This window comes from Lynx canadensis, chromosome E1 (genome assembly GCF_007474595.2).
Source record: "Lynx canadensis isolate LIC74 chromosome E1, mLynCan4.pri.v2, whole genome shotgun sequence".
Classification (NCBI taxonomy): domain Eukaryota; kingdom Metazoa; phylum Chordata; class Mammalia; order Carnivora; family Felidae; genus Lynx; species Lynx canadensis.
This window is the reverse complement of record NC_044316.2, coordinates 11,063,873-11,091,401: the sequence shown is the minus strand read 5'-3', so window position 1 is coordinate 11,091,401 and position 27,529 is coordinate 11,063,873. Positions and strand designations below refer to the sequence as shown.

Sequence of the window (27,529 nt, the reverse complement as noted above, 5' to 3'; positions counted from 1 at the left end):
GAGGGGGACTCAGCTCAGGACAGGGAGGCCCTGCTCGCAGGTCCCGGGGTCCCGGTGGCAGCCGGAGCGCTTGGTCCGCAGGCAGCGGGCGGGTGGTCCCCCCTCCGCCCCCACCCTGCGCGTGCGCGCCCCGGCCCCTCCCTCCCTGCCACCCCCCTCGGCTCCCGCGCGGCGGCGGCGGTTCCTCTCCCCCTCCCCCCAGCCCTGGCTCCGGGGGACCCCGCGATGCCGGTCCGCACCGAGTGTCCCCCGCCGGCCGGTGCCTCGGCCGCCTCCGCGGCCTCGCTCATCCCGCCGCCGCCCATCAACACCCAGCAGCCCGGCGTGGCCACCAGCCTGCTCTACAGCGGCTCCAAGTTCCGCGGCCACCAGAAGAGCAAGGGGAACTCGTACGACGTAGAGGTGGTGCTGCAGGTGAGCGCCGGGCCGCGCCGGGCCGGGGCCCGAGGGCCTCCTCGCGGCGCTCACTGGCCGTGCCCGCCCCCGGCTCCTCGAGCCCGCAGCCGCGGACCAGGCCCTCGCCGCCGGGCCTCCTGCACCAGGCGCTTCACCCCCGGGACCTGCCCAGCTGGTGTCTCACACTTTCCAAGCCCCAACCCTGACCTGCCCCTCACACCGGAGCCTGTCGTGGGCAGCTCCTGGCCGACCCTGAACACTCTCCCAGACTCGAAGCCCGTGACCGGCCTGCCTGGGATCCGGAAGCCCCCTGTGACTGGCCACCCTCAGACCTGAGTCCTTCCTCCCCAGGACCTGTCGCCCCAAGATCAGCTCTCCCTCCAGTCCCTCCCAGAACCTGAAGAGCTATCCGTTGGTTTCTCCTGCCTGGGAACCCTAGCCATGGCTGGGCCCGTGTCAAATTATCCCAGACTTGAGACAATCCTCCACCCCTCCCCTTTCCTCAGTTCCAGGGATCCTCAAACCTTGGGGCCCTCCTCCCGGGATTTCTTCCTTGGGAGAGCCTAGTGCCCCCTCAGACCTGGGAGCATCCTCCCTCCCTTAGCCCCTGAGCCTGAGAGCCCCCAGTCCACAACTGATTCCTCACCTCTGGTACCCCCTCAAGACCAGGCACTCACATCCTGGGTGCTGCTGGGTGGAGCTCCTCCCAGTCTGTTACGATCTTGCCTTCTGGGGCCCCCCACTGCCCCCCGGTCTCTAACTGGCGCAGGCAACCAGCTGCCGGCAGCCCCAGGCCTCCTACTCTAGGCTTCTTCTCATGCTCCCTATCTCCGTTCTCTGGCCATCTCCAGTCCCCTCCCAGTCTCCCTGACCTGTCTCCCCATACCTCCCCAACCCCTACCTTCATCTTCCTTCTCCTTGGCTCCAGGGGACCCTCTTTCTATGGTCTTAACTTTTATCTGCACAGCCAGGGCTTCCTCCCGGTGTCTGATACCCATGTGCTGGGAAATCGAACTCACCCAGCATTATCTCTCACACAGTATTTCCTTGCTGTCTCTCTACCTCCCCCCCGTCTGACCTGAATTTCTAAGTACCTGCTGCCAGCCCCTGATAGCTTTGGAGCTCAGCTTTACCCACTCTGGCCCTTTTCCGCACCTCACCCCTCTCATGCAAGTGGTAACACACTTGATATTTTTTCCCAGCCGGAGGAGGTCAACAGTAGTTATTACTCCTTTCTCTCCCCCTTCCCTGCAAAACTGTTCCTCCATAGCTACCCCTACCTGCCTCAGGACCCACTTTCCTCCTCCCTTTGCCCCCTTTTCTCCTTAGCCTGACGCCCCACCTCCTAGGCTGTTCCCCAAAGCCCCTCCAAACGTCTGGCCCCTTGAAAGGCCTCACAAGAGCTCTGAGGACCTAAGTGTGCCACCTTACTGCCCCCATGCGTGAGGACAGAACGTAAGCCGTGTCTTTTCCTTATGTGCCCTTGGCTCTTTAAAAATGTTAAATCTTAAACAGCCTCTCCTCTGAGCAAGTGGGTCTCCCACCCAAAAGTCAGTGGGGATACATTTTCTTTTTGCTAACAGCAGGGCATCCTTAACCTCTTTTTTCTTACTGTTTTGTGGGAATCAACAGTTTCCTCTTTTTTCGATTGGGAAAACATCGTGTTAATCGTATCTTTGGTCTGTAAACTTAAGTTGCTATCATGAGCCATGATATTTATTATAACTGGAAAACTAATGACTGAGCCATTCGTTCTCCATAATTAGATCTATGATAGGGTGATCCCTCTTCCCTTCTGCTTAAAATGTGAGAATTTACTATGAAGTAAAGGCTTTTTTTTTTTTTTTTTTCTGCAACAAATCATAAAATTCTGGAAGTGAGATCCTTGGTTGTGGGTCATGTTTGGAATGATCTTGAATTTGCACCCATTGTTTCATTTGATGGTTTCCGGGGTGGTAGGGGACGACTTGGCAGGGTAGCTAAGTGTCCAAGAGAAGTTGTCTTTGGTTCTCACAGCAGCCACCCCCTTCTGTCATGGGTGTGTTGTTTCTGAAGTCTTGTCAGATGCCCATTTCCTCGCGAACCAGTGTACGTGGTGATTGAGTTGGCGTGTGACTGGTCTCAGGGTAGCCCAGAACGGAAACCTGGCTGATGGTTGGAAGCCACTCCGGTAGGATGTCTTGATGGTGGGAGCGGTGGTCATGCCCAGGAATGCTGCCCTACTTCTGGGCTGGTGACCTGTTTGTCCATCATTGAGACAGTCAGTGGCATGTGACTTATTCCATCATCTGGTTTTACATCACCCCCAAAAGAAACACCACCCCTTAGCATCACCCCTTCTCAACTCTAGGCAGCCACTAATTTTCTTTTCTGCCTATTCTGGCCACTTTGTACTAAACGGAGTCGTATGCTGTGTGACCTTTTGTGTCTAGCTTCTTTCTCCAAGTATAATGTTTTCAGCGTTCACCCATGTCATAGCATGTCAGTGCTTTATTATTTTTTGGGGGGGTGCATAATAATCCATTGTACGGACGTACAACATTTTGTTTACCCTTGGAGCAGTAGATGGATATTTGGGTTGTTTCCACTTTTTGGCTCTTGTGAGCAGTGATGCTGTGAACATTCCTGTACGAGTTTTTATGTAGGCGCGTCCTCATTTCTCCTGGGTAGAAACCTAGGAGTGGAATGCGGGGTCCTATGGTAACTCCATGTTTAACATTTTAAGGAACTGCCAGACCGACGTCCAAAGTGCCTACGTCATTTTGCACTCCCCCCACCGGGCGATGAGGGTTCCAGTTTCTCCACAGCCTTGTCAACACTTGCTATTTATTTGTCATCTTTTTGATTGTAGTCATGCTAGTGGGTGTGAGGTGGTTATCTCATTGTGGTTTTGATTGGAATCTCCTTACTGGCTAACGATGTTGCACATCTTTTCCTGTGCTTTTTTGGAGCACTTTCTTTTCTTGAAATTCCGGTTTAAAGAGCTCCCCCAGACCTTCGTGAGATTCTGACTAGGTTTTTGTTGTTGCCGTTGTTACTTTGACGACTCTGTTCCTCCTCTGCCATCCAAAGAGCCAAGAGTAACGTGAAGGCCAGGGTCACCGTGACAGCATATTAAAAAGAGCAGCTGTTGGACACAGCTGTGCTGTCAGACTTCCTTGCCTAACGTTTGCCTTGTCATCCTTCCCATGGAGATGCTGGTCCGTCGTTTGGTGAAAGTTCTCTGCGTCGTAGTGTATTTGAGTTCACCCACCATCACCAAGATCAATTTGGGCAGAATGGGAGAGACCCGTGGTTGAACGGAGGCCAAACTGCAATTCTGATTCTCAGGCACGTGATAATCCACGCAAAATGTTAGCCAATTTACAGTTCAGTTTTTAATCTCATTAGCAGGTATCCTGGCCACCTGATACCCTTTCCAGCAGCTGTGAAGCCCCAAACTATATTGAATTCAGTGAGAATTGCATACGTGAAATTTAAGGCCTCAGGTTAGAGCTGTGTGTCTTTTAATGAAAGTTCTTTGCTGAACCGTGTGAGTGCAGATCAGCCACTTTGGATGACGTCCAGCGCCGAGGCCCGGAGATGAGGATATTTTAAATGCTTGGGCGGTTTTCACATGGAATACCTTTGTCACCAGCACCGAACTGTGGGAGCGTTTTAGTTTTATCGAAGCCCATTTGCTTTGGTGCTGACCTCATCTGGCTGACTGCATTCATTACAGTTTTTAAAGATGGCCTTAGTATTTGATTTCTGGTGTAATTGGAAGTCGTTAAGTCCCCAGACCTGATAAACACCACAAGACTCTCCAAGTTGCTTAAAATGAGACCTCGCTTGACACGAAAATCTCAGCGTGCTGCAGCACTGGGGTGCTTTGTCTTGCTTTAATTCCGGGGGTTTGCTTTGTCCGTGAGCCCAACCAGCGTGAAATCTGAAAATCTGCCTGTTGGGGATCAGTCCATCCGGATTTGGGTGAAATGGCTCATTTAGGGCGCACTCAGCTGTAGGTAGCCATACCCTTTTCGGAATAGTTAAAAGAAGGGGTGAACCTGCCGTCTCAGGTTACAAGAAGCCTGGAGGTGGCTTGGCTCCAGACTGGCTCATGCGGGGGCCCGTTTCCTTCCACGTTTCCGTGCCGCCATCCTTGGCATTTCCCGGCCTGTTTCCCCTCAGGGTCTTTACGTGGCTGCCCTGGGCACCGCGTGCAGGTGCTGCCACCGTCACGGGAAGAAAGAGAGCCTCTTTGGAAGCCCCAGTCTTTCCCAGCAGCACCCAGGAGACTTACACACATACCTGATTGGTCAGAATCGGGTCACTCACCCCCAAACTGATGACTCACAAGGGGACAGGGGCACGGGTTTGCCTTGCACCCGTCAGGCTGATCGGGTCTTGTGGGGGCAGGGTAGGTGTCAGAACGGGATCTGGGCCCTGCCAGCATGGAAAAGGAGGAATTTGGTTGTAGGGTAGGTACCGGGCCATGTCGCAGCAACCCGTAATTGGTACATACTACACCTCAAAATCTATGTTGCCTGTTACCCCTGTTTATTTTAGGCTCCTAACTCTTCATCAGGAGACACAAGCATTCATATATGAAATGGGCAGCGTGGCCCCTCCCAGTATTTTCCATTCTGGGGTCAGCGTCTTGGTTCACAACTGCAATTTTTGCCAGAGAAGTCTTCCTAAGATGCCTTGCCGGGATGTGCTGCCCATTTCGTAAAGAAATAATGCGGGATTGTGCTGAGTATAAATACGGGCGAGGAGTACATTTTTTAGACCAGTCGGAGACCTGTGTTGAGCGGGCCCACTGTTCCAGAAAGGCACTTTGGTCTCAAGATACTCAGCTGAAGGAGGTTGAGAGGGTCCCGAGATCAGGTAGCTCCTGAACAGGCACGGGGGCGGGGCGGGGCAGGGGGTGGGGGGGGACTCACAAAGGTCTCAAAGGCAGGTGAGCCCTGGCCGTGCTAGGCGCCCACCAACCTCCGGGCCTCCCTCAGCCCACCTGGCCTCTGACGGCCGGGCACATGGTTTTCCGCAGCAGCCCCAGCTGGTCTCCCAGTGGTTCCTCCGTTTGTAATGAGGCTGTGTGTCCTTTCTTTCCAGCATGTGGACACGGGGAACTCTTACCTTTGTGGGTACCTGAAGATTAAAGGCCTTACTGAGGTAAGCACTCACTCAGACGAACTAGAACTGGAAGGTGGACCGCGTGCTCCTCGTGCTCAGAGTGTGAAGGGCCAGCAGTCAACTCTGAGGCCTGATTAAAGTGCCCTGTTAAGTGTCGTTCTCATACAGTGAGCTCAAAGCATGTGGTTTTCCTGTGCCCTGTTGGAAAGTATACAGAGTCACAAATCTGTAGAAGTTTATAAATACATCGTGTTGTTACCAACACTGTTGATTTCATTTTTAATCCTTTTGTGGAAAAAAAAAAATGTGGTAAGAACACGGCTACGACCCTCCTCACCTGCCGTCGGAAGTTTTAAGGTTTCGAAGGCAAGCATTAATCCTTCCAGAGCCAAGGTCTTTGGAATTCCTTAAACCTTTTAGTTCACTGGAACAATGAAAAAGTCATCATCCAGTTTCTCACAGGAGTAGCTGCTGTGGAAATGTGGACTGTTTTCCTTTCCTTGAACCAACTTTTTAAATCTCAGAACTCCTGGGAATATAGAAAACAAGAAAGAGCATCCTTTGTTTTCCTGCTGGTGAGTAAACAGGAAGAAGAAGGAGGGGACTGGACTGGCCGCCTGACTCCAGCCCGACCTGGCTGCAGAGCCCTGTGGCCTGATCAGTCCTCACTGTCTCCGTGGCCCAGCAGTGTTGAGAAATGCTCCACAGAGCCATAGAAAGGTCAGAGTGACCTTGTTGCTTTGCCCTTTACTGGTGCCATGGCCTTAATAAGAATGAAAAATACCCGCTCTGTCTCCTCAAGGGGCTTATCCTAGTGGGAAAGAAAGAATGTAAGAGTAAGAGGTATAGGGGCGCCTGGGTGGCGCAGTCGGTTAAGCGTCCGACTTCAGCCAGGTCACGATCTCGCGGTCCGGGGGTTCGAGCCCCGCGTCAGGCTCTGGGCTGATGGCTCAGAGCCTGGAGCCTGTTTCCGATTCTGTGTCTCCCTCTCTCTCTGCCCCTCCCCCGTTCATGCTCTGTCTCTCTCTGTCCCAAAAATAAATAAACGTTGAAAAAAAAAAATTAAAAAAAAAAAAAAGAGTAAGAGGTATAGACTATAGTATAATACAAATGGGGGAGGGTGCTAACTAAGGCACAGACCATCCTCTGTCTTGAAACCATTGTTTCCATCTCTTTGATTCCATCTGGTTCTGCTTCTCTATTGGAAGTTTGAGACTTTTCTATGAAGTCTGGTGTTGACATGAAAAGATAACTACTCCTCCCTTCTAGAACCTTACCCAAGCTAGTAGGGGTAGAAAATGAGGGCAAGGGGCGCCTGGGTGGCGCAGTCGGTTAAGCGTCCGACTTCAGCCAGGTCACGATCTTGCGGTCCGTGAGTTCGAGCCCCGCGTCGGGCTCTGGGCTGATGGCTCAGAGCCTGGAGCCTGCTTCCGATTCTGTGTCTCCCTCTCTCTCTGCCCCTCCCCCGTTCATGCTCTGTCTCTCTCTGTCCCAAAAATAAATAAAAAACGTTGAAAAAAAAAATTAAAAAAAAAAAGAAAATGAGGGCAAAATGAAGGATTCCAGCCTTTGAGTTTGCGGTAGTAGGAAACAAAAGTGAATAGAGTATACTCAACTCGTACAACAGGCAGCCAGATGCATTCACTGAGCACAGAACACGAACACTTAACTTCATAAGGAAGCCAGCAACATCTGTCACCTGGAATGTTAGCACTGATTCTAAAACCAGCCACTCTGGTCATAGGAAGCTGCACGGAAATGGCAGGTAGCATTAAAAATCCCCAAACCGTGTACAGAACCTCTGTGACGTTTCCATCAGGAGCAGGTAACCCTAACAAGGTGGGGGAAGCTCTGAGTCATGAGCAGCAGGCTCCCTGAGGAGCTGCTAGCTCATCCCTTCGCTGGGGCCGGTTCGGGAAGGGGACTTAGGCTCATGACAGGGATGAGGAGACCATCCCCCTGGCCAGTTCTTCCCGCCCGCGCACGAGCGGCCTCACAAGCACATGGCCCCCCAGACTGGTCCGCGCCGGGTTGAGCCGTGGACTCAGGTGTGGCCCTCAACTGGCATTGAATTAGAGAAAGGCGGCTGTGTTTCCGAGGCTCCTAGGACGTCAGGGTTCTTTGGATTTCGTCTCTTTTAAGAACCTTTTTAGTTGCTTTACTGACATACAGTTCACATACCACACAGGTCACCCGTGTAAGATGCAGGGGGTGCCTGGCTGGCTCCGTCAGAAGAACATGTGACTCCTGGTCTCAGGGACGTGAGTTCAAGTCCCACGTTGGGCATGGAGCCTACTTAAAAAAAAAACAATAATAAAATGTACAGTTCATTGGCTTCTAGGATAGTCATGGTGTGGTACAACTATGGACTCACCTTTGAAATTCTAAATCCAGTACGTGGTCACTGGACACGATCACTGAAATGCCAGAAAGGGTGAGGATTCTCTGAATGACTTTATACCCGTATTCTAAAATACAGCTGTTCGTGTTTGTTTGCTTTAACGTTTATAGTTGTTAGGATATCGAATATGTAATTGATTTTAATAAAAGCATTTAAATGGTTGAGTTTTAGCCATAGTCTTCCTCGTGTACACCACATGGAAAATTAACTATTAAGTTGGAGATCATTGGTCTCTTGGCTGCCTCACGTTCACGAACGAGCACAGTTATTACAAAGTCCGTGTGCCTTGTGGAAATGGAATGCCAGAATTGTGAAGAATGGGCGTCAGGTAGCATTTTCTTTGCAATTCTGAGCCCGCCACCAGCAGAAAGAAGGGACATTTCTAGGGAGGCCCAGAAGCTGGCACAGGGCCTAGGAGCCCAGCCTTGGGAGAGTCACGGCCAGGCCCTCCACTCACTCACTAGACAGGTTTGAAAGCTTCTGCTGAGCTTGTGCTAGACTTGCTCTGAGCCAGGCCAGGGAGATAGGTCACGCTAATCAAACTCAGCAGGACTGATGTATAAACAAGAATGCTCATTTACTCATTTCTAAAATGAGGTACATGCACGTTCCAGAAGTCCTCTCTGACTTAGTAGCCAGTGGGTGTTAATCCCCCCAGAAGGCAGGTCTACACGGAAAGCCAGACCCATTACTGGAGAGTTTTTGGTGGGCCTGTTAACCGTGCGGGGAGTGGTTTGGACGACTTAAATGCCACGACTGCTAGGCCCACTGTAGTAAGCCCACGCCTGTTCTGGGGGTGACAGTGGGGGGTGCTAGCCGTGTCTCTTCTCTCTGACTCGTTTTTTTGACGACCTTCCCGCAGACAGAGTTTTTCCTTTGAGTTTATACGTTACCGCCACTTTGGCTGTAGTCAAGTGCTTAAATTTCCTGGTCCTGCCCTGAGAGATAGTTCGTGGTTTTGGTAACTTCTATACATATTGACTCGCACTCATTAGGCAGTATTTATTTTATTTTAATTCTCAGAGTTCGGGGTACCTTGCAGTCACCCTTATCTACTGCCTGAGATATTTTTAGAGAGATGTCAGTACAAAATCAGCTCACTAGGAAGACTTTCTATTTGAACCAGAAGTATTTTCTTCGTATTGTAAGAGGGCCCATTTATCATTTCCTTCTTTTCTCTCTTGTGGAAGCTAAAAAAAGTTAAAATCTCAGAAAATCAATATGTATAGCTTTTCATTTAAAATCTCAAGCCTGGATGGCTTGCTTAGGTGGTTAGGTGTCCGACTCCGGCTGAGGTCATAATCTCACGATTTGTGGGTTCCAGCCCTGCGTCGGGCTCTGTGCTGACAGCTCAGAGCCTGGAGCCTGCTTCGGATTCTGTGTCTCCCTCTTTCCGCCCCTACCCCGCTCACGCTCTGTCTCTCTTTGTCTCTCAAAAAAGAAGAAACATTAAAATAAAATAATTTAAAATCTCAAGTCAGGTACTGATACAGAACTTTCTCCCTTAGCAGTTCTTCCTAAAACAGATGAGGATAATTTATTTATACCTTTAAAATCAGGTTTCCATTTAGGAAATCTCCTCTTTAATTTCTTCACTCCGTATATATAAATACCTCAACGAGGAACCCGGCCACCGTGTCGGGCGTAAAGGGTTGAGGTTTGGTGGGGGGTGGGGGCATTATATATCTCAGAGTTCACTGTGAAGACAGCCGCCAGCCTCGGTGGTGGGTAGTGAAGCAGGCCCCTTCAGTCTGCTCCTGTGCGGGCGGGCAGCCATACTGTTTCCTGGGAACTGCTATCTCTTAGCGACGTCCCCAGCTACATCATGGCAGGCCAAGCCAAGAGAAGTAGCAAAGCCATCGGAACAGATTTATTTTATTTTATTTTATTTTATTTTATTTTATTTTATTTTATTTTAATTTATTTTTTATATAAAAATTTTTTTAATATTTATTTTTGAGAGAGGGAGAGGATGAGCTGGGGATGGGCAGAGAGAGAGAGAGAGAGAGGGAGGAAGACAGAGGATCCAAAGTGGGCTCCACGCCGACCACAGTGAGCTTGGTGCGGGGCTCAACCTCATGAACCGCGAGATCATGACCTGAGCCGAAGTCAGAGATTTAACTGGCTGAGCCACCCAGGCGCCCCAGAACAGATTGATTTTAAACACACGTAGATGTTTGATGCAGAATAAAGGGGGCATACATAGTGTCTGAAGAAGAAAGTGGGACCTCTAGTCCCAGGGACATTAAGACTGTGATCCATGGTTTGCCAGGCCACTGACCACCATTATCATGCTTCCAAGAAGCACCAGAGGCTGGCAGGCTGGGCTGAAGGGTTGGTTAGTTGGTCAGTCAGTTGATTGGGTTTTACAAATGCAGAGAAATGGTGGACTTATTAAATTGTTAACTTTTTCTTCCATTAGTATTTTTCAGAATCTTTGGTGCCTTCTTCTTAGCGGATGAACAAATAGCAAATAAAATTGACAAGAGCATTCTAAGCACCCAGTTAGGATGACAGCTTATTTTTCCCCATGTTTTGTTTTTTTTTCCGTTGTGATTTTCCCTTGCAGACGTGATTTATGTATATTTTCCCTAGTATAAATTGCCTTAGTTCATATGATAAAATTAAATGTTACTCTAACATATCAAGGTATTCTTTAAAAAAAGAACACAAAACAACCACAACGACAACCAAAAAAAAAAAAAAAAAACAAACAAAAACACAAAAAACCCACTCCCCGGAAACCTGAAGAACGGGCACAGGAGACAAATGACTGAGCTAGTTTGAGAACCAGTGGGCATGGCGTCAGGGAGACTGAGCTGTGAATGCTGTGATTGTGGAGCCTCCTGGGGTGTTTTTCTTGGAAAGTAAAATCAACTTAGTTACCATCTGCTTTGCATCCTAGAATACTCAGAATTTACTTGTTCAGGTTCTTTTCGAGTGATTAGTACATAACAAATGAAGTCAGGGAAGGGTTCTCTGCTTCTGGCAAAGTTCATAACGTCCAAGAGACTTTGTGGGCACCTCCAATTCAAGCTGACTCCACAGCCATCGGCAAATCCCTGGACCTAACTCTGGGTTGTTGCTTAGCCAGTGTGACCATTTTTTCAAAGTCCTAGGGAGAAGTTAAAGAGCAAGGTTGATTTTTCCTTTGGGAAAGGTTAAAACTGCTGTTCAACATCTTGTTTTGGTATTTGGGTTTTTACCATAGGAGTATCCAACTCTCACGACCTTCTTCGAAGGAGAAATAATCAGCAAAAAACACCCTTTCTTAACGCGGAAGTGGGACGCAGACGAAGACGTTGATCGGAAACACTGGGTGAGTAGGTGTTTGGTCCACTCTGGGCCGCCCACGCACTGCCGGGAAGCCAAGAGACTTAGCTCTCGGGGTCTTATCACTGTGCCCCGTCCTGCCCACCTGTCCACTGGGCTTCTCACCCCAGCTCCTGACGGACACACCCAGGCTCAGCTGAAGTACCATCAGGATGTCACCGGAAATGCCAGTGCCCCTGCTTTTCAGTGTCAAAAGTGGAGTGTGTTCTAGCTCACCAGTAGGGAGCACTTGGAGACAACTCATCGTTACTGCCCTCAAGTCTTTTCATTGGCTTTCACACGAGTTGTTGTGTCTTCAAAAATCCATTTCTCTACCTGTCAAAATAGCCTTCCGGTTTAGCTGACCAGGGCGATGATGAATTTTGGTTTAACACTAGGGAAGTCCAATGTGCTCACCCTCTAAACCCACCAGAAATTCTTGTGTCAGTAATGAAGATTCTAGAACTCTTCGTGCTTCCCACTGCCACTCACACCCAGCTCTTCAAGTCTCTCCTGATTCTGGTACGATACTCCTTGGAGAAAACTCCTGACCGCAGACCCTCGTCTGGGTTAACATCACTATAGATTAGCTGCTTTGCTTATTAATGTTTCCTACTTGAGATAGGAAAGGAACATCTCTCAAATGTTGAGTTTCAGTTAAACTTAAGCTTTTAAAACCATTTTTTGGTGAGCTACATGTTTTGACTATTGTAGCAAATAGAACTGAAAGTCAGTCATTTGCGTGATACTAGAGAATACTGTAGAATACTGCGTAATACTGCGTAATACTCTAGAGGATACTAGAGAATACTGTAATACTAGAGAATGAACAAGAGCCAAGTCTCTGGGGATTCTCAGTCGGGGGATCACTCAGTGGCTCAGTCAGTGAAGTGTCCGACTCTGGGTTTCGGCTCCGGTCATGACCTCACGGTTCATGAGTTGGAGCCCCGCATCGGGCTCTGCGCTGGCAGCTCAGAGCCCGCTTGAGATTCTCTCTCCCTCTCCCTCTCTCCCTGCCCCTCCCCTGCTCGCTCGCTCTCTCTTTTTCTCTTAAACTTGAAAAAAAAAAATACTCAGTTGGGGAGCCCGAGTGGCACACGGTCGTGCGGGCATCAGAAAGTGGTGGAGGGCTCCTCGGTGCCATCTGACCCCACCCTGCCCAAGGCTGGCTCTTCCTGCACAGCTCGACACCTCATGAGGTGGCTCCTTCCTCTCCCAGACAGTCCCCGTGAGAACGATCTTCCTGATCTTTCTTGTACCGAATGACAGCCTGTCTCCCATCCTGCTTTGTTTTCCAGCTCAAATTGGTTCTGCAAAAAAGCAAGGTCTTTTGAGACTCTATGAAAAGTCAGTTTTAAGTTAGGTTGGCTACGAATTAAATACATAGAAAGCAACTCTTAATTTTCCAGACTTCCATTAGAATACTGGGAAATATCTGTTCCTACCTCTGTTAGGCTAAATTGAAATATTTTGAGTGAAAGAGCGTCTAAGAAGGCCTCCCTGGGTCCTTCCCGGCATGCTAGATGGGGGAGGACCAGGAGCTGGGCCTAAGGGCTCTTCTTCACCCAGCAGCCTGGTGACCTGTGCAGGACTCAGAGTCTCCCGTAACTCTCCCCGCCCATGCAGGAGTCCCTGATGCCCATGTGGGGCTCCTGGAGCTCTGTACTGCACCTCTGTCTGCCAGGGATTTGCAGCACCTGATACAGGCCTGCCTCAGAGATATTGCAGGGTCCATTCCGGAACACTGCAACAAAGCAAACATTGCCATAAAGCAAGTCAAATGAATTTTGTTGGTTTCCTAGTGCATGTAAAATTTACATTTATGCTACACTGTACTCTGTTAAGTATGCAATAGCATTGTGTCTAAAACAATGTACATACCTTAATTTTAAAGTACTTTATTACTGGGGCGCCTGGGTGGCTCAGTCGGTTGAGCGTCCGACTTCAGCTCAGGTCATGATCTCACAGTTCATGAGTTCGAGCCCCGTGTCAGGCTCTGTGCTGACAGCTCGGAGCCTGGAGCCTGCTTCAGATTCTGTGTCTCCCTCTCTTTCTCTGCCTCTCCCCTGCTCATGCTCTGTCTCTCTCTGTCTCAAAAATAAATAAAAACATTAAAAAAAAATTTTTTTAATTAAAAAATAAATAAATAAAGTATTTTATTACTAAAAAATGCTAACCATCCTCTGAGCTTTCAGCAAGTCCCAATCTTGTTGGTAGAGGGTCTTTTTTTTTTTCGTTTATTTATTTTGAGAGAGAGTGTGGGGGAGGGAAGGGGCAGAGAGAGAAGCAAGAAGCATCCCAAGCAGGCTCCACGCTGCTAGAGCCAAACCTGTTGTAGGGCTCAATCCTACGAATGGTGAGGTCGTGACCTGAACTGAAATCAAGAGTCGGATGCCTAACCAACTGAGCCACCCAGGCGCCCCACTGGTAGAGGGTCTCACCTGATGTTGATGGCTGCTGACTCATGAGGGTGATGGTTGCCAAAGGTCGGATGGCTGTAGCAATTTCTTAAAATAAGAGAACAGTGAAGTGTGCCTCATTGATTGGCCGACTCTTCCTTTCACAAACAATCTCTCTGTGGTGCGGGATGCTGTTTGATAGCATCTGACCCTCAGTAGAACTTCTTTCAAAATTGGAGTCAGTCCTCGCAAACCCTGCTGTGGCTTTATCAACTGAATTCATGTAATATTCTAAATCCTTTGTTGTCATTTCAACAATCTTCATGGCATCTTCACCAGGAGTAGATCTTATCTCAGGAAACCACTTCCTTTGCTCACCCATCAGAAGCAACTCCTCATTCGTTCAAGTTTCATCCCGAGATTGCAGCCATCGGTCACGCGTTCAGGCTCCACTTCTGACCCTAGCTGTCTTGCCATCTCTACCCCGTCTGCCTCCACTGGAGTCTTGAATCCCTCAAAGTCATCTATAGAGTTGGAATCAACTTCTTCCAAACTCCCATTGATATTGATTGTTTGACCTCTTCCCATGAATCACAAATGTTCTTTCTTTTTTTTTTTTTTAAAAAATCACAAATGTTCTTGATGGCACCTAGAATGGTGAACCCTTTCCAGAAGGTTTTCAGTCTACTTTGCCCACATCCATCAGAGAGATCACTATCTATGGCAGCTATAGTCTTATGAACTATACTTCTTAAATAAGAACACTTGAAAGTTAAAACTACCCCTTGACCCATGGACTGCAGAACGGGTGTTGTGTTGGCAGGCATGAAAACAACATTAATCTCACCCTACGTCTCCACCAGAGCGCTTGGGTGACCAGGTGCATTGTCAGTAGGCAGGAATCTTTTTTTCTGAGCAGTAGGTCTTAACGGTGGGCTTTAAATATTCAGTAAACCATGTTGTAAACAGATGTGCTGTCATCCAGGCTTTTTTCTATTAATAGAGCACAGGCAGAGTAGATTTTGCATAAAATTTTAAGGGCCCGAGGATTTTCAGAATGGTAAGTGAACATTGGTTTCAACTTCAGGTCACCCACTGAATTAGCCCCTAGCAAGAGACTCAGCCTGTCCTATGAAGCTTCCAAGCCAGGCATTGACTTCTCCTCTCTGGCCATGAAAACCCTCGATGGCGTCTTCACCCAATAGAAGGCTGTTTCATCGAGTGTGGCCATCATCATGAGTTATCTTAGCTCGATCTTCTGGATAACCTGCCACAGCTTCTGCATCAACACTTGACATTTCACCTCTCACATTTACGTTACGGAGATGACTTCTTTCCTTAAACCTCCCAAACCAACCCCTGCTAGCTTCAGACTTTCCTTCTGCACTTCCTCACCTCTCTCAACCTTTACAGAATTGAAAAGAATCAGCCTTGCTCTGGATTAGGCTTTGACTTCAGGGAACATTGGGACCGGTTTGACCTTCTATCCAGACCATTAACCCTTTCTGCACATTAGTAATAAGGCAGTTTTGAGGAGGCGCCTGGGTGGCTCTGTTGGTTAAGCTCCTGACTCCTGACTTCAGCTCAGGTCATGATCTCATGGTTCATGAGATCGAGCCCTGCAGTGGGCTCTGCATGGAGCCTGCTTGGGATTCTCTCGCCCTCTCTCTGCCCTTCCCCTGTTTGTGCACTCTCTCTCTCTCCTCTCAAAATAAATAAACAAACATTTAAAAATAAACAAGTAATAAGGCTGTTTCGCTTTCTTATCATCCATATGTTCACTGGAGTGAACTTTTCCTTTCCTTCAAGAACTTTTCCTTTGCATTTACAACACGGCTGTTTGGTGCAAGGGGCCAAGCTTTCAGCCTCTCTTGGATTTCGACGTGCCTTCCTCAACTAAGCTTAATTGTTTCTAGCTTTTGATTTCAAGTGAGACACGTGCAACTCTTCCTTTCCCTGGAACACTTCGAGGCCATCGCAGGCTTTTTAATCGGCCTCATTTCAGTATTGTTACGTCTCAGGGAAGAGGGAGGCCTGAGGAGAGGGAGACGGATGGGGGAACAGCCAGTGAGTGGAGCAGTCAGAACACACACAACATTTATCAGTTACGTTTGCCGCCTTATATGGGCCCCCAAACAATTGCACTAGTAATATCAAAGATCTCTGTGGGGCGCCTGGGTGGCTCAGTCGGTTGAGCCTCCGACTTCGGCCCAGGTCACGATCTCGTGGTCCGTGAGTTCGAGCCCCGCGTCGGGCTCTGTGCTGACAGTTCAGAGCCTGGAGCCTGTTTCAGATTCTGTGTCTCCCTCTTTCTCTGACCCTCCCCCGTTCATGCTCTCTCTCTCTCTCTCTCTCTGTCTCAAAAATAAACGTTAAAAAAAAAAAAAAAAAAGATCTCTGATCACAGGAGTGCCTGGTTGGCTCAGTTGGTTGAGCAGCTGACTTCAGTTCAGGTCATGATCTCACAGTTCGTGAGTTTGAGCCCCATGTCGGGCTCACTGCTGTCAGCACAGAGCCTACTTTGGATCCTCTGTCCCCCTTCTCTCTCACCCCTCCTCTGCTTGCACTCTCAAAAATAAACATTAAAAAAAAAAAAAAAGATCACTGACCACAGATCACCATAACAAATAAAATAGTAATGAAAAAGCTTCAAATATTGCAAGAATCACCAAAATGTGACACAGAGACACAAATGCTGTTGGGAAAATGGCACCAATAGCCTTGCTCGATCAGGGTTGCCAGGAACCCTGGCAGTTTATAAAAAAATGCAACATTTGCAAACAGCAATAAAGAGAAGTGCAATAAAACCAGGACTGCCAGGCCACCTGGGTGGCTCAGTCAGTTAAGCGTCCGACTTCAGCTCAGGTCATGATCTTGTGGTTCATGAGTACAAGCCTGCATCGGGCTCTGTGCTGACAGCTCAGAGCCTGGAGCCTGCTTCAGATTCTATGTCTCCCTCCCTCTCTCCCCCTCTCCTCTCATGCTCTGGCTCTCTTTCTTTTTCTAAATAAACATTAAAAAATAAATAAATAAAACTGGACTCCCTGTAAACTAAATTCAGAGGCACTGTATTATTTCATGCTCAGGTTTTCCTGAGTGATAATAAAGTTGGTATCATGGTGGTACCATAAAGTCCAGATTCCATAAACTTAATCTACTGAGGATAGAAATACATGTGTGACAAATTCTATGGGTTAATAATTCTGTATCTTAAATTTTATTTGAGGTGTAATTCTTATAAAATTATTACATGCTTGTTTTTATTTTATTTTTTTATTTTTAAAAAAAAAAATTTTTTTTTCAACGTTTTTTATTTATTTTTGGGACAGAGAGAGACAGAGCATGAACGGGGGAGGGGCAGAGAGAGAGAGAGGGAGACACAGAATCGGAAGCAGGCTCCAGGCTCTGAGCCATCAGCCCAGAGCCCGACGCAGGGCTCGAACTCACGGACCGCGAGATCGTGACCTGGCTGAAGTCGGACGCTTAACCGACTGCGCCACCCAGGCGCCCCAACATGCTTGTTTTTAAACATTTGAATGAATGGAAAGACAAAAGGAAAAAAATCATCTATAATAATAATACCAAAGCTAAAACAAGTATTGACCTTTTTTTTTTTTTAATAAAAATAGGATCATGAGACACAATTTTGTAATCTATTTCTGGTGTCCCTTTTTTTTAATATATTTAATTTATTTTTTAAATTTACATCCAAGTTAGCATATAGTGCAACAATGATTTCAGGAGTAGATACCTTAGTGCTCCTTACCCATTGAGCCCATCCCCCCTCCCACAACCGCTCCAGTAACCAACCTGCTGTTTGTTCTCCATATTTAAGAGTCTCTTCTGTTTTGTCCCCCTCCCTGTTTTCATATTATTTTTGCTTCCCTTTCCTTATGTTCGTCTGTTTTGTATCTTATAGCCCTCATTTGAGTAAAGTCATATATTTGTCTTTCTCTAATTTTGCTTAGCGTAATACTCTCTAGTTCCCTCCATGTAGTTGCAAATGGCAAGATTTCATTCTTTCTGATTGCCCAGTAATACTCCATTGTATATACATACCACATCTTCTTTATCCATTCATCCATCAACGGACATTTGGGCTCTTTCCATACTTTGGCTACCGTTGATAGTGCTGCTGTAAACATTGGGGTGCATGTGTCCCTTCGAAACAGCATACCTGTATCCCTTGGATAAATGCCTAGTAGTGCAATTGCTGGGTCATAGAGTAGCTCTGTTTTTAAATTTTTGAGGAACCTCCGTACTGTTTTCCAGTGTGGCGGCACCAGTTTGCATTCCCACCAGCAGCGCAAAAGAGATCCTCTTTCTCTGCATCCTCGCCAACATCTGTTGTTGCCTGACTTGTTAATGTTAGCCATTCTTATAGGTGTGAGGTGGTATCTCATTGTGGTTTTCATTTGTATTTTCCTGATGACGAGTGATTTTGAGCATTTTTTCATGTGTCGGTTGGCCATCTGGATATCTTTGGAGAAGTGTCTGTTCATGTCTTTTGCCCATTTCTTTGCTGGGTTATTTGTTTTTTGAGTGTTGAGTTAACCCTTTATCTGATATGTCATTTGCGAATATCTTCTCCCATTCCGTCGGTTGCCTTTTAGTTTTGCTGATTGTTTCCTTCGCTGTGCTTTTTATTTTGATGAGGTCCCAATAGTTCATTTTTGCTTTTGTTTCCCTTGCCTCCAGAGATGTGTTGAGTAAGAAGTTGCTGCGGCCAAGATCAGAGAGGTTTTTGGCTGCTTTCTCCTTGAGGATTTTAATGGCTTCCTGTCTTACGTTTAGGTCTTTCATCCATTTTGAGTTTATTTTTGTGTATGGTGGTCCGGGTTCATTCTCCTGCATGTCGCTTTCCGGTTTTCCCAGCAACACTTGCTGAAGAGACTGTCTTTGTTCCATTGGATATTCTTTCCTGCTTTGTCAAAGATGAGTTGGCCATACGTTTGTGGGTCCATTTCTGGGTTCTCTGTTCTGTTCCTTTGATCTGAGTGTCTGTGTTTGTGCCAGTCCCATACTGCCTTGATGATAACCGCTTTGTATACATCTTGAAGTCCATCTGGTCTACTTTTTTAAAAGAAATTAATCGTATATTACCCACTTCCTGTTTCTTCTTCACTAGCTGGCCCCAAGCCACTCTACTCTGTCAGAGGACCCCACGGTAGTAAGCCCTCTCTCCCCCTTCGGTGAGACATGCTGGCTCTCAGTTGTTCTGCATGACTCTTGTTGCTACTGTTGACTCCCTTACAGAGACGTCACTAGTCATTCCTGGCTTTGTGCAAAGTTTTCCTGAGAACGGGCCCCCAGAATAGCATCCATTCCCAACCCGGGGCCTTTCCTCAGACAACATGAACTAGGCAGGCGTAGCCCCATGATGCCTCAGCTGGAGTCCAGCTCTGAGGTCACTGGTGGGGACCTTGGGCTCCCCTTCCGGGCCTCGGCCTTTGCTGATCTGGTCAGGCCACCTCCAGCAACTGGCACGCATTTGCAAAGGCAGTCGCCACCGGACACAGAAGGGTCGTTCTGACACCAGCCTCTCCCTCCGTAGATCAGTTCTCATGCTGTGTCTTTTGCTTTCAGGGCAAGTTTCTGGCTTTTTATCAGTATGCAAAATCATTTAATTCAGATGACTTTGATTACGAAGAGCTGAAGAATGGAGATTATGTCTTCATGAGGTGGAAGGTAAGGCCCCACCCCAGGCGGTCTTCTGGCTGTGCCAGTGCCTGCATTGGACCCACCGCCCCATCTGCCCTGTCCTCATGCGGTGCCTTTAACGCTCACGGAAAGCGGGCACAGCTCCAGGCCACTCTGGCAGACTGCTGCCCTCCCAGATGGTTTCTCTTTGGTTAAACTGTTTGGTGGTCAGCTGACGAATTCGTGGCTAGGGGGTGGTCCCCCTCGGTACCTTTGACCGTCCAGGTGGAGTCCTCCCAAGTGTCCTGTGGATTCAGGGGAGAACCAAAGTCAGTCACCCATCACCTCCGGTTCTCAGCCACAGGCTGCGACACCCCCTTGAGGGACCGCTCCCTCACCACGTCCTTGCTGAAGGCTCGGTGCTGTCTCAGCTTGTCTGGTTCCCTCCAGCTCAGGAAATGAGGGACCAGGAATGGAATTTGGGTTTTCCACTCACCAGCCCTCAGAGAACTGCGTCTGGCTGGACCCGATAGATTGGCTTTGGGGCTGACAAGGCTTTTGTGTTCCCTGTTTTGATAGCATGGTATTTACTGTGTTCCAGCTCCAGGATAGCACAATCGTGAAGCCAGTTTGTGAAATCACTGTGTGAACGGACACCCACTTCCAACCCCTGGTCCCCAATCTGCGGGGAAAAGCCGTTTTGTCTTGAAATCTCGCCAGCTTTCCGAAAAGCCAATCATTTAGAGTAGTGATAGAGTAGTGATTCCCAATCTTTTTTTTTTTTTTTTTTTTTAGTATTTATTTTTGAGAGAGAGAGAGAGAGAGAGAGCACGCGAGCGAGCGGGGAAGGGGCAGAGAGAGAGTGAGACGCAGAATCCAAAGCAGGCTCCAGGCTCTGAGCTGTCAACACAGAGCCCGACATAGGGCTCGAACTCATGGACCATGAGATCATGACCTCAGCCAAAGTCGGTCGCTTAACCGACTGAGCCACCCGGGCGCCCCAGTGATTCCCAATCTTTAGCTTGTATAGCTAATTTTTTTGGGGGGTGGGGGGGATCATCACTTTCTGAGTGGACGCTTGCCAGGCGTGGAGAGTCAGAGCGGGGTCCTGCCCTGTAAGCTTGCCATCTAGTGGGAAGTGTGCCAGTGAAATAACATGTTGGAAGAAGTATCCTCCAAAGTTCTTATTTTAAAATTAATTTTAAAAACTACCATTCAGAGGTTTAGGAAAGGAAAAGATGAGAGTGTTTTGGAAAAAAAAAAAAGAGTTGAGCACCTGGGTGGCTTGATTTTGGCTCAGGTCATGATCTCGAGGTTTGTGAGTTCATGCCCCACATCAGGCTGTGCACGGCCAGTGCAGAGCCTGATTGGGATTCTCTCTCTCCCTCGCTCTCTTCTTCCCTCCCCCACTCTCTCTTTCAAAATAAACTTAAAAAAGAACTTCTCAGGGTGACTCACTGTGGGCCTTCAGGAGACCTCCTGGAGCCTTGGGGCCACCGGCTTCATCTTACTGGGACAGTAGGTCCTTTCAGCTTGGCTCTAGCCAGAGATAACAAGCTTGCCTCTTCCCAAGGTGCTGTTCTGATGGCTGTCGCCGAGGCGTAGAGCTTTTTCAGGGGGTGTTATGGGGTGTGATCTGCCCTCAGAGTGAAGTGACTTGCTGTTGTAGAGGTGATCAGGAACCTAGCACTAGTTCCTGGGGTGGAGCAGAGAATTTCTCTCCCTGGGTGGTTCTGTCTGTGGGCTCTGAAAGGTAGGTAGGTATCGATTCACTTACGAGATATGTAGACCATAGGACCTTCTCTTCACTGCTGACCTCAGTGAGCTCAAGACACAGGCTCCTGTGTTAGCATCTAGAATACTCGAGCAACACACGGATGCTATTGGCAGGTTGGGTTGAAACGCACATGTTGGCCATTGTCCAGCAAGTCTGGGCAAGGCCGTGTGACAGTGGAACCTTAGAAGCACCTGGAGGCTAACGAGGAACACCAGAGGTGGCCGGGCCACCCGTCATGTTACTAACCTCCTCCGTCTGTGTGCAGGAACAGTTCCTGGTCCCAGACCACACGATCAAAGACATCAGCGGTGCTTCCTTTGCTGGGTTCTATTACATCTGCTTCCAGAAGTCGGCAGCCTCCATAGAGGGCTACTATTACCATAGGAGTTCAGAATGGTAAGGAACCCCGGAGGCGCAGGGGGCGGCTTGCTGCTGTCCCCCTGGCTCTTCCTTGGCTTGCCAAAACCAAAAGAGACCTCTCCCCTGTCTCTGCATGGCTTTCATGCTCTGTCTGCATGCAGAGGGCCTCTCCAAGCGATCTCAGTTGCTGGTATAGGGGCTCCTGTCCCTCTACATGGAGCAGAGTAAACAAGACGAAGTGAAGTGCTAGATAAAGGAACTCATTGCTGACAGCTTTCAAGCAGTTCTGTATTATCAGCATGTTCTCCCAATCTTGCTGCTCTTGCATTTCCTCCCAAATTTAATCAGTAACTAAAATGTAAAATCCAACTATGAATTTTGCTGGGGTGAATTTTGCTGTCAGCAGCCTTTTCGATTTTGTGGTCACATTCCTCAGATGCTGGCCCCACATGCACTTGATCTCGGTCTGGTGACCTAGGGTCCCCCCGTGGAGCTGGCGGTCCTGCCCTGTGTCTCACCTGAGGTGAAGGACTGAATGCCACCTCGGGTGCTAGCTTCTGTCACCTCTTGGGGGGAATCTCCTGCCTCCTCGCTGCTTCTCAAAGCACCTGGCTGTACCTGAAGAAGGAACCATATCATAAAATACCTGATTTCCTCTCTGAATGTAGAGACCCCCTCATTCCCTTCCAAATTTTTCACACTTTGGTGACTTGTAAGTGATGCCACCCCAGCTTGACTCACCTTCCTTGTTCAGTGGCAGCACAGTGATATCTGCAAATACGTGCCCGTGGCTCAGTGCAGTCTCAGCGCCTCTGAGAGCCACAACTCTTAGGGTTTCAGTAGTTGTTCAGTTTTCAAATGAGTTTTCAAAACATGTTATATCCTGTTTTAAATGACAGCTTTATTGAGCTAATTCACACACTATTTGGTTTGCTCATTGAAGCTGTACAAGTCAGCGGTCTGTGCAGCCATGACTGCAGTCAATTTTAAAACGTTCTCATCGCCACAGGGAGAAACCCTCGTACCCCTTGACCATCAACCCGACTCCCCATCCCCTCCTGGCCCTAGGCAACCACTAATCTACTTTCTCACTGTGTAGATCTGCCCGTTCTGGATATTTTATATAAATGGGACCATACACTATGTGGCCTTTGTGTCTGGCCTTTGAAGCTTCAGCCTTGTTACAGCAGGTGTCAGCACTCCCCATTTTTATTGCTGAATAACTTTCCATGGTCTGGATCCACAGTAGCCCCTCCTTATCTGCGGTTTTGCTTTCCGGGGTTTCGGTTACCCGCGGTCAGCTGTAGCCCAGAAGCAGACGATCGTCCTCCTGACAGTGTCAGAAGGTCAGTGGTAGCCTAACAGCCCGTCACAGCGCCTCTGTCATTCCGTGTTTCGTCTCCTCCCGCACCCATTTCGTCATCTCCCATCCTCACGGTACAATAAGGTATTTTGAGAGAGAGCCCACGTTCCCGTAACTTTTATTGCAGTATATTGTTATAGTTGTTCTATTTGCTGACTAGTTATTGTTGCTAACTCCTTACGGTGCCTAATTTGTAAGTTGTACTCTGTCACGGGTATGTATGTGCAGGAAAAACCATGCCATACGTACGGGGCTCAGTACCATCCACGGTTTTCGGCATCCTCTGGGGGTACCTGAGCGTATCCCCCACAGATAAGAGGGGGGGACCACCGTACCACATTTTCCTTCTCTGTTCATCAGTTGCTGGGCACTTGGGTTGTCTTCACCTTTTGCCTGTTGTGAATAATGCTGTTGTGAGTGAGGGCGTGTAAGCATCCGAGTCCCGGCTTTCAGTTCCTTTGGGCAGATACTAAGAGTGGAATTGCTGGGTCATATGGGAATTCTGTAACTTTTTAAGGAACCCCTCCCTGTTTTCCAGAGCAGCTGCACCCTGGTACGTTCCCACCAGGGCCCAAGGCTCCAGTTTTCTCCACATCATTCCCAACGCTTGTTATGATGTCTTTACAATTACAGCTCTCCTAGCGCTTACGACATCTGCAGGTGTCTTGTGGTTTTGATTCCATATTCCGATGGCTAATGCATAATCTTTTCCTGATTTTTTGGTTTTGTTTTGTTTTTTTGCTGTTGTTGTTGAGAAATAAACTGCTTGTTCCTGTGCTCCTCCTCACGTCCTCTGTGAAACAAGTAAGAGGAGAGCTGATGTCTACCCCATCAGCTCTGATTGTCCCCTGGTGGTTATCATCCCCTTGTGTGGATTGTCCCGGCCGCCGTTTCCCTTTCATCTGCTTAGCTCCTCGGAGCAGCCTGCCGACGGGGCAGAAACATACACGTCAGAGCTCTGATGTTCTCAAAGTCTAATAGCCGTGTCTAGGGAGGCCAGAAAATGAAGCCAAAGGGTCAAATAAGATTTACGGTTAGCGAGGAAGTTCTCTCTTCCATGGCCTGTTTGCATTGCATGAGAAGTGGGGTGTGCCTGTGTTACCCACGAAGTCCCGAGGGTGCTCCAGCCTGACACACAGGGGAGCTGAGGTGCTGGCCGTTGGGAGGCCGGGCAGCGTGGCAGGTGAGGATGAGGCCCGGGCCTCGGTCTGCATCTCTCCCACAGCGTACTCTGCCTCTCCTTTTGCAAGACGTACCATGGTTGCTTCATGGTCAGAGCAAAAGGGAAAGGCCTAAAAAAACAGCTCCTCTTACCCCCATTTCGGGAGGATTAACCAAGAAACAAATAAAACCAGAGTCGGTTCAGCTGACGAGATCTGAGATGAATTCCGGTCCGAGAAAGTGGCCCGTCAGGCGCTCCGGTGGCAGGGAGGGAGTTTTGGACATCCTTTGTTGGTTTTCCAGGATGCTCAGACTGCTCCCGTTTCTCTCTTTCCCACATTGCAGGTATCAGTCACTCAATCTAACTCACGTTCCCGAACACAGCGCACCCATCTACGAGTTCCGGTGACAGCGGTTCAGAGCAGGAACCAAATAAAACTGAACTTGGCAAAAAAAGAACTCTGCCAAGAAAATCGTGTACCTGCCAGAACCAGGAGAACGTGTGTTCCTGTCCTGTTTCTTCACGAGCAGACTCGCATCAGAAAGCATGAAATGTTAACCCACAGAATCCAAGGAGCAATGGCCAACCAACGGCAGGTGGAGGGAGTGTTCTCTGTGCTTCCTCCCTCTCTGTGGCAGTTTGGTCTTAATCTGTTGTAAGCTACCTTAAATGCACTTTTCCTTCCTGCACAGCTAACTTCTGTATCACTGAAAGGCCCATTCCTTCCTCCGTCCCCACCTCCAGCCGAGCAGAAGGTCAGCCCCCCAGTCACCCTCAGCCTTGGTGCTCAGTGGTCTCGGCCCAGGCCCCAGCCCTGCGCCCCCCCCCCCCAGTTGCTCAGTCCGGTAGCTCAAGAGAAGGCAGAGCCCCAGCACACGTGTGCCGCCCCCCCCCCCCCCCCAGAGCTCTGCGCAGGGAATCGGTGACCAGCAGCACCCGCCAGTGAAACGTGAGGCGGAGGCCGATTGCTTAACGGGGTCCGCTGGCACTGCCCAGCCCTGCAGCGGTCACGCTAAGCTAGTCAGTGGCTGCCAGGTTCTCTGGGCCTGCCATCGGGGATCACTAAATTTCAGGCTTCCAGATCCCTGGCAGGAACGGATTCCAGTCCTGCTTACTCAGCACGTTTGCTCCAAACTTTTGAACTTGAGGGCAATACTAAACTTAAAAAAAAAAGAAAAAAGAAAAAAAAAAAAGAGTTTTTTTATTACAAAATTATTTTTATGGTCCCTTTAACAAGGACCCTATGGCAAATGCACAATTATTCAGAATTACATTTTTATCGTTTTCACATTGAAAACAGCAAATGTTGACTTAGTAATTTTTATACCTATATCTATATGTAAATGTATATTTAATCAACCAGCAGTTTAAAACTCGTCATCCTGGTACAAAAGTTTTGCAGCATTGCATAAATTCTAGTGCTAAACTTGAGAGCTTGTTATTTTGGGGCCGGTTTAGCATTTGTACCTCCTCCTTTTGCTACTCAGAACAGCAGTGCTTCGTGGCGACCTTTTCCGTCAAGCAGAAGGGGCCGTCATTCTCCTAAAACAGCAGCTCTAAAATGTTGGGGTGGGGGAGGGGCGGGAACACGAACACGCTCGAAGAACTCAAGGCTCACGTGCCAAAGTGTGTGTGGGGGTGTGGGGTTGGGGTGGGGTGTGGTTTTGGGTGGCGGGGGGGAGTTGTTTTTTTGTTTTTTGTTTTTTGTTTTTGTTTTTTAATGTTTAAAAAGCTTAATAGGTTGGCATCCGTCGTAGACCGCAGAGACAGGCCGGGCTTTGGGGGGCATCGCATTTGCTGGCGGTCGACAAGACTCACTCAGAACACAAGACAGAAAGCTACAGCCCACACGGGAGCACAGCCAGCTGCAAGCTGCAGATCCACGGGCGGTGTAAGGAAACACAAGGCCCTTCGGTCTAGACGAGCGGTGTAGGGAAACGCTTTATTCTTAACAAGTGACTTTCCTTTTGACGACACGTGTACTGTATGTTACTGAGACCGAATGTCGGGGAAACCTTAGAGGCGAAGTACTTGGGATTCTAGTCAGTGGGCATCGGGACACCTAGGATGCGTAGTCCTAAGGCTTTGTACGGGGGTGAGACCAACCCATGTGGTGAGGCCAGGGTTTTGGAGCCCCAAAACGTTGCCCCGGCGACTGCAGCGGAAAAATGATTCACAGTCCGTTCCCAGAGATGAGTCAATGTTTTCCTTGATTCTGAAACTCCAGAAGGCATCAGGACGGCTGGCTCTGGTCACACCAGCTGATGGCAGAGTACCGAGGAGACCGCACTCGCGTGGCCTCAGCTTAGCTGGCAGGCGTCGCTTGACAGTAAAAGGAGACTGTGGGGCCGTGCTGGCTTTCCCTGGCCACACGGGCCGGCCATTTCACCCCAGATCCCCTCTCACGGCAGGCTCCTAAATCTTGCCTGAGTTTTGCAAGCTCCTTGAAGGATCTAGGCCCCCGCTCAGAAACCCAACGAGGGGTGAGCTCATCGGGGCCCTGTATGTGTGGCTCAGAGGTCAGCCGGGCAGTCAGCGGGCAGGGAAGGCCATTTGGAAACGCTGCTATTGTTCAGCTAGCCAAATGGGCCAGGTCCCGTTGGGAGGATTTCTTCCTCCCTCCCTCTCTTAGCTAGGTAATGAAGTTGTACTGGGGAAAATCAAGTGATACCTTTGCTAGATCTTTCGGGCACATCCGAGATGAAGGTTTGCTTGCGTAAAAATCTGCCCTTTGAGGACAGGGAAGGGATTACCTGCCCACCTCCTCTTAGTAATTCCCAAAGAATCCACGTCAACTCCTTCTCTTTCTCTCAGTTCCCCAAGGAATGTTGGGGATCACCCCCCTCTGTGGTTATTCTTTCCTGAACCTCCTCCGTGGTTTACGTGCCTCTGGTACTCTGTGCAATAGTTTTGGCTGACGCTCGTGTTCATCATTAAGAAATCAGTGCAGGATGCAGATTTTCTACCGTCTTCCTCCACCCCAAACAAACCTGCCATGAGGTGGGATCCTAGGGATTTGGCTGTTCTTTCCACTGCTCAGAAAGCTTCCATTCTGTACCCCCAGCCTCGTCTCTCCTCTGTGCTGGAATTCTCCCTCCCCACCCACCCATCCTCTCAAACTTTACAGCATTTCAGCTGCAGCCCCAAAGTAACTAAGCAAGCCTTCACATGAAGTAGAAAGTCCCATCTGTGTGCTGGTTCTGTTGATAACGTGGAAATCACAAACTCCAGGGGAGCAAAGGGGCTTTTCAACGTCTTTTGCTTTCAGAAACAGGGAATTTATATTCTAAGGCCTTGAATTGATTTTTTTTTTTTTTTCCTCATAAAATAGTCTGATAAGCTAATTTTTAAAAAGAAATGCCATTAAGTATGTTGCATTGTGGTTTAAAATTACTAACAAGTTCTGGGAAAGAAAAATATTTGATTTTGAATCTTACATGTTTTTAAAAATTAGATTTGAATGGGCACAAAGTATGAGTATTTTGTTTCTTTAGGGAGGACATGTGGAAAGGGTTTGAGGGTCTGGGATGGGAGAAGTATTTTGCAGAGCTATCAATGTCCAAATAATTTTTAAAAAATAATAAAGGTATTTAAGCAGTGA

The 27,529-nt window shown here is 48.5% G+C and overlaps 1 protein-coding gene across 1 annotated transcript; it reads left to right on the top strand.

The window, feature by feature from the left end:
- Positions 1 to 31: 31 nt before the first annotated feature.
- GID4 (GID complex subunit 4 homolog) lies at positions 32 to 27,529 on the top strand. The gene is made up of 6 exons (XM_030294948.2): positions 32 to 414; positions 5,494 to 5,553; positions 11,127 to 11,234; positions 19,213 to 19,314; positions 21,309 to 21,439; positions 24,273 to 27,529. Exons 1-6 carry the CDS (start codon positions 226 to 228, stop codon positions 24,334 to 24,336), a joined length of 654 nt encoding a protein of 217 aa, XP_030150808.1. The 5' UTR covers positions 32 to 225; the 3' UTR covers positions 24,337 to 27,529.

Bases quoted from the DNA above. Each gene is read 5' to 3' on its own strand.
- GID4 (XM_030294948.2), top strand. From the start codon at position 226: ATGCCGGTCCGCACCGAGTGTCCCCCGCCGGCCGGTGCCTCGGCCGCC. The intron at 415-5,493 runs GTGAGCGCCGGG...CTTTCTTTCCAG, and splicing joins ACGTAGAGGTGGTGCTGCAG to CATGTGGACACGGGGAACTC. The intron at 11,235-19,212 runs GTGAGTAGGTGT...TTTTGCTTTCAG, and splicing joins ACGTTGATCGGAAACACTGG to GGCAAGTTTCTGGCTTTTTA.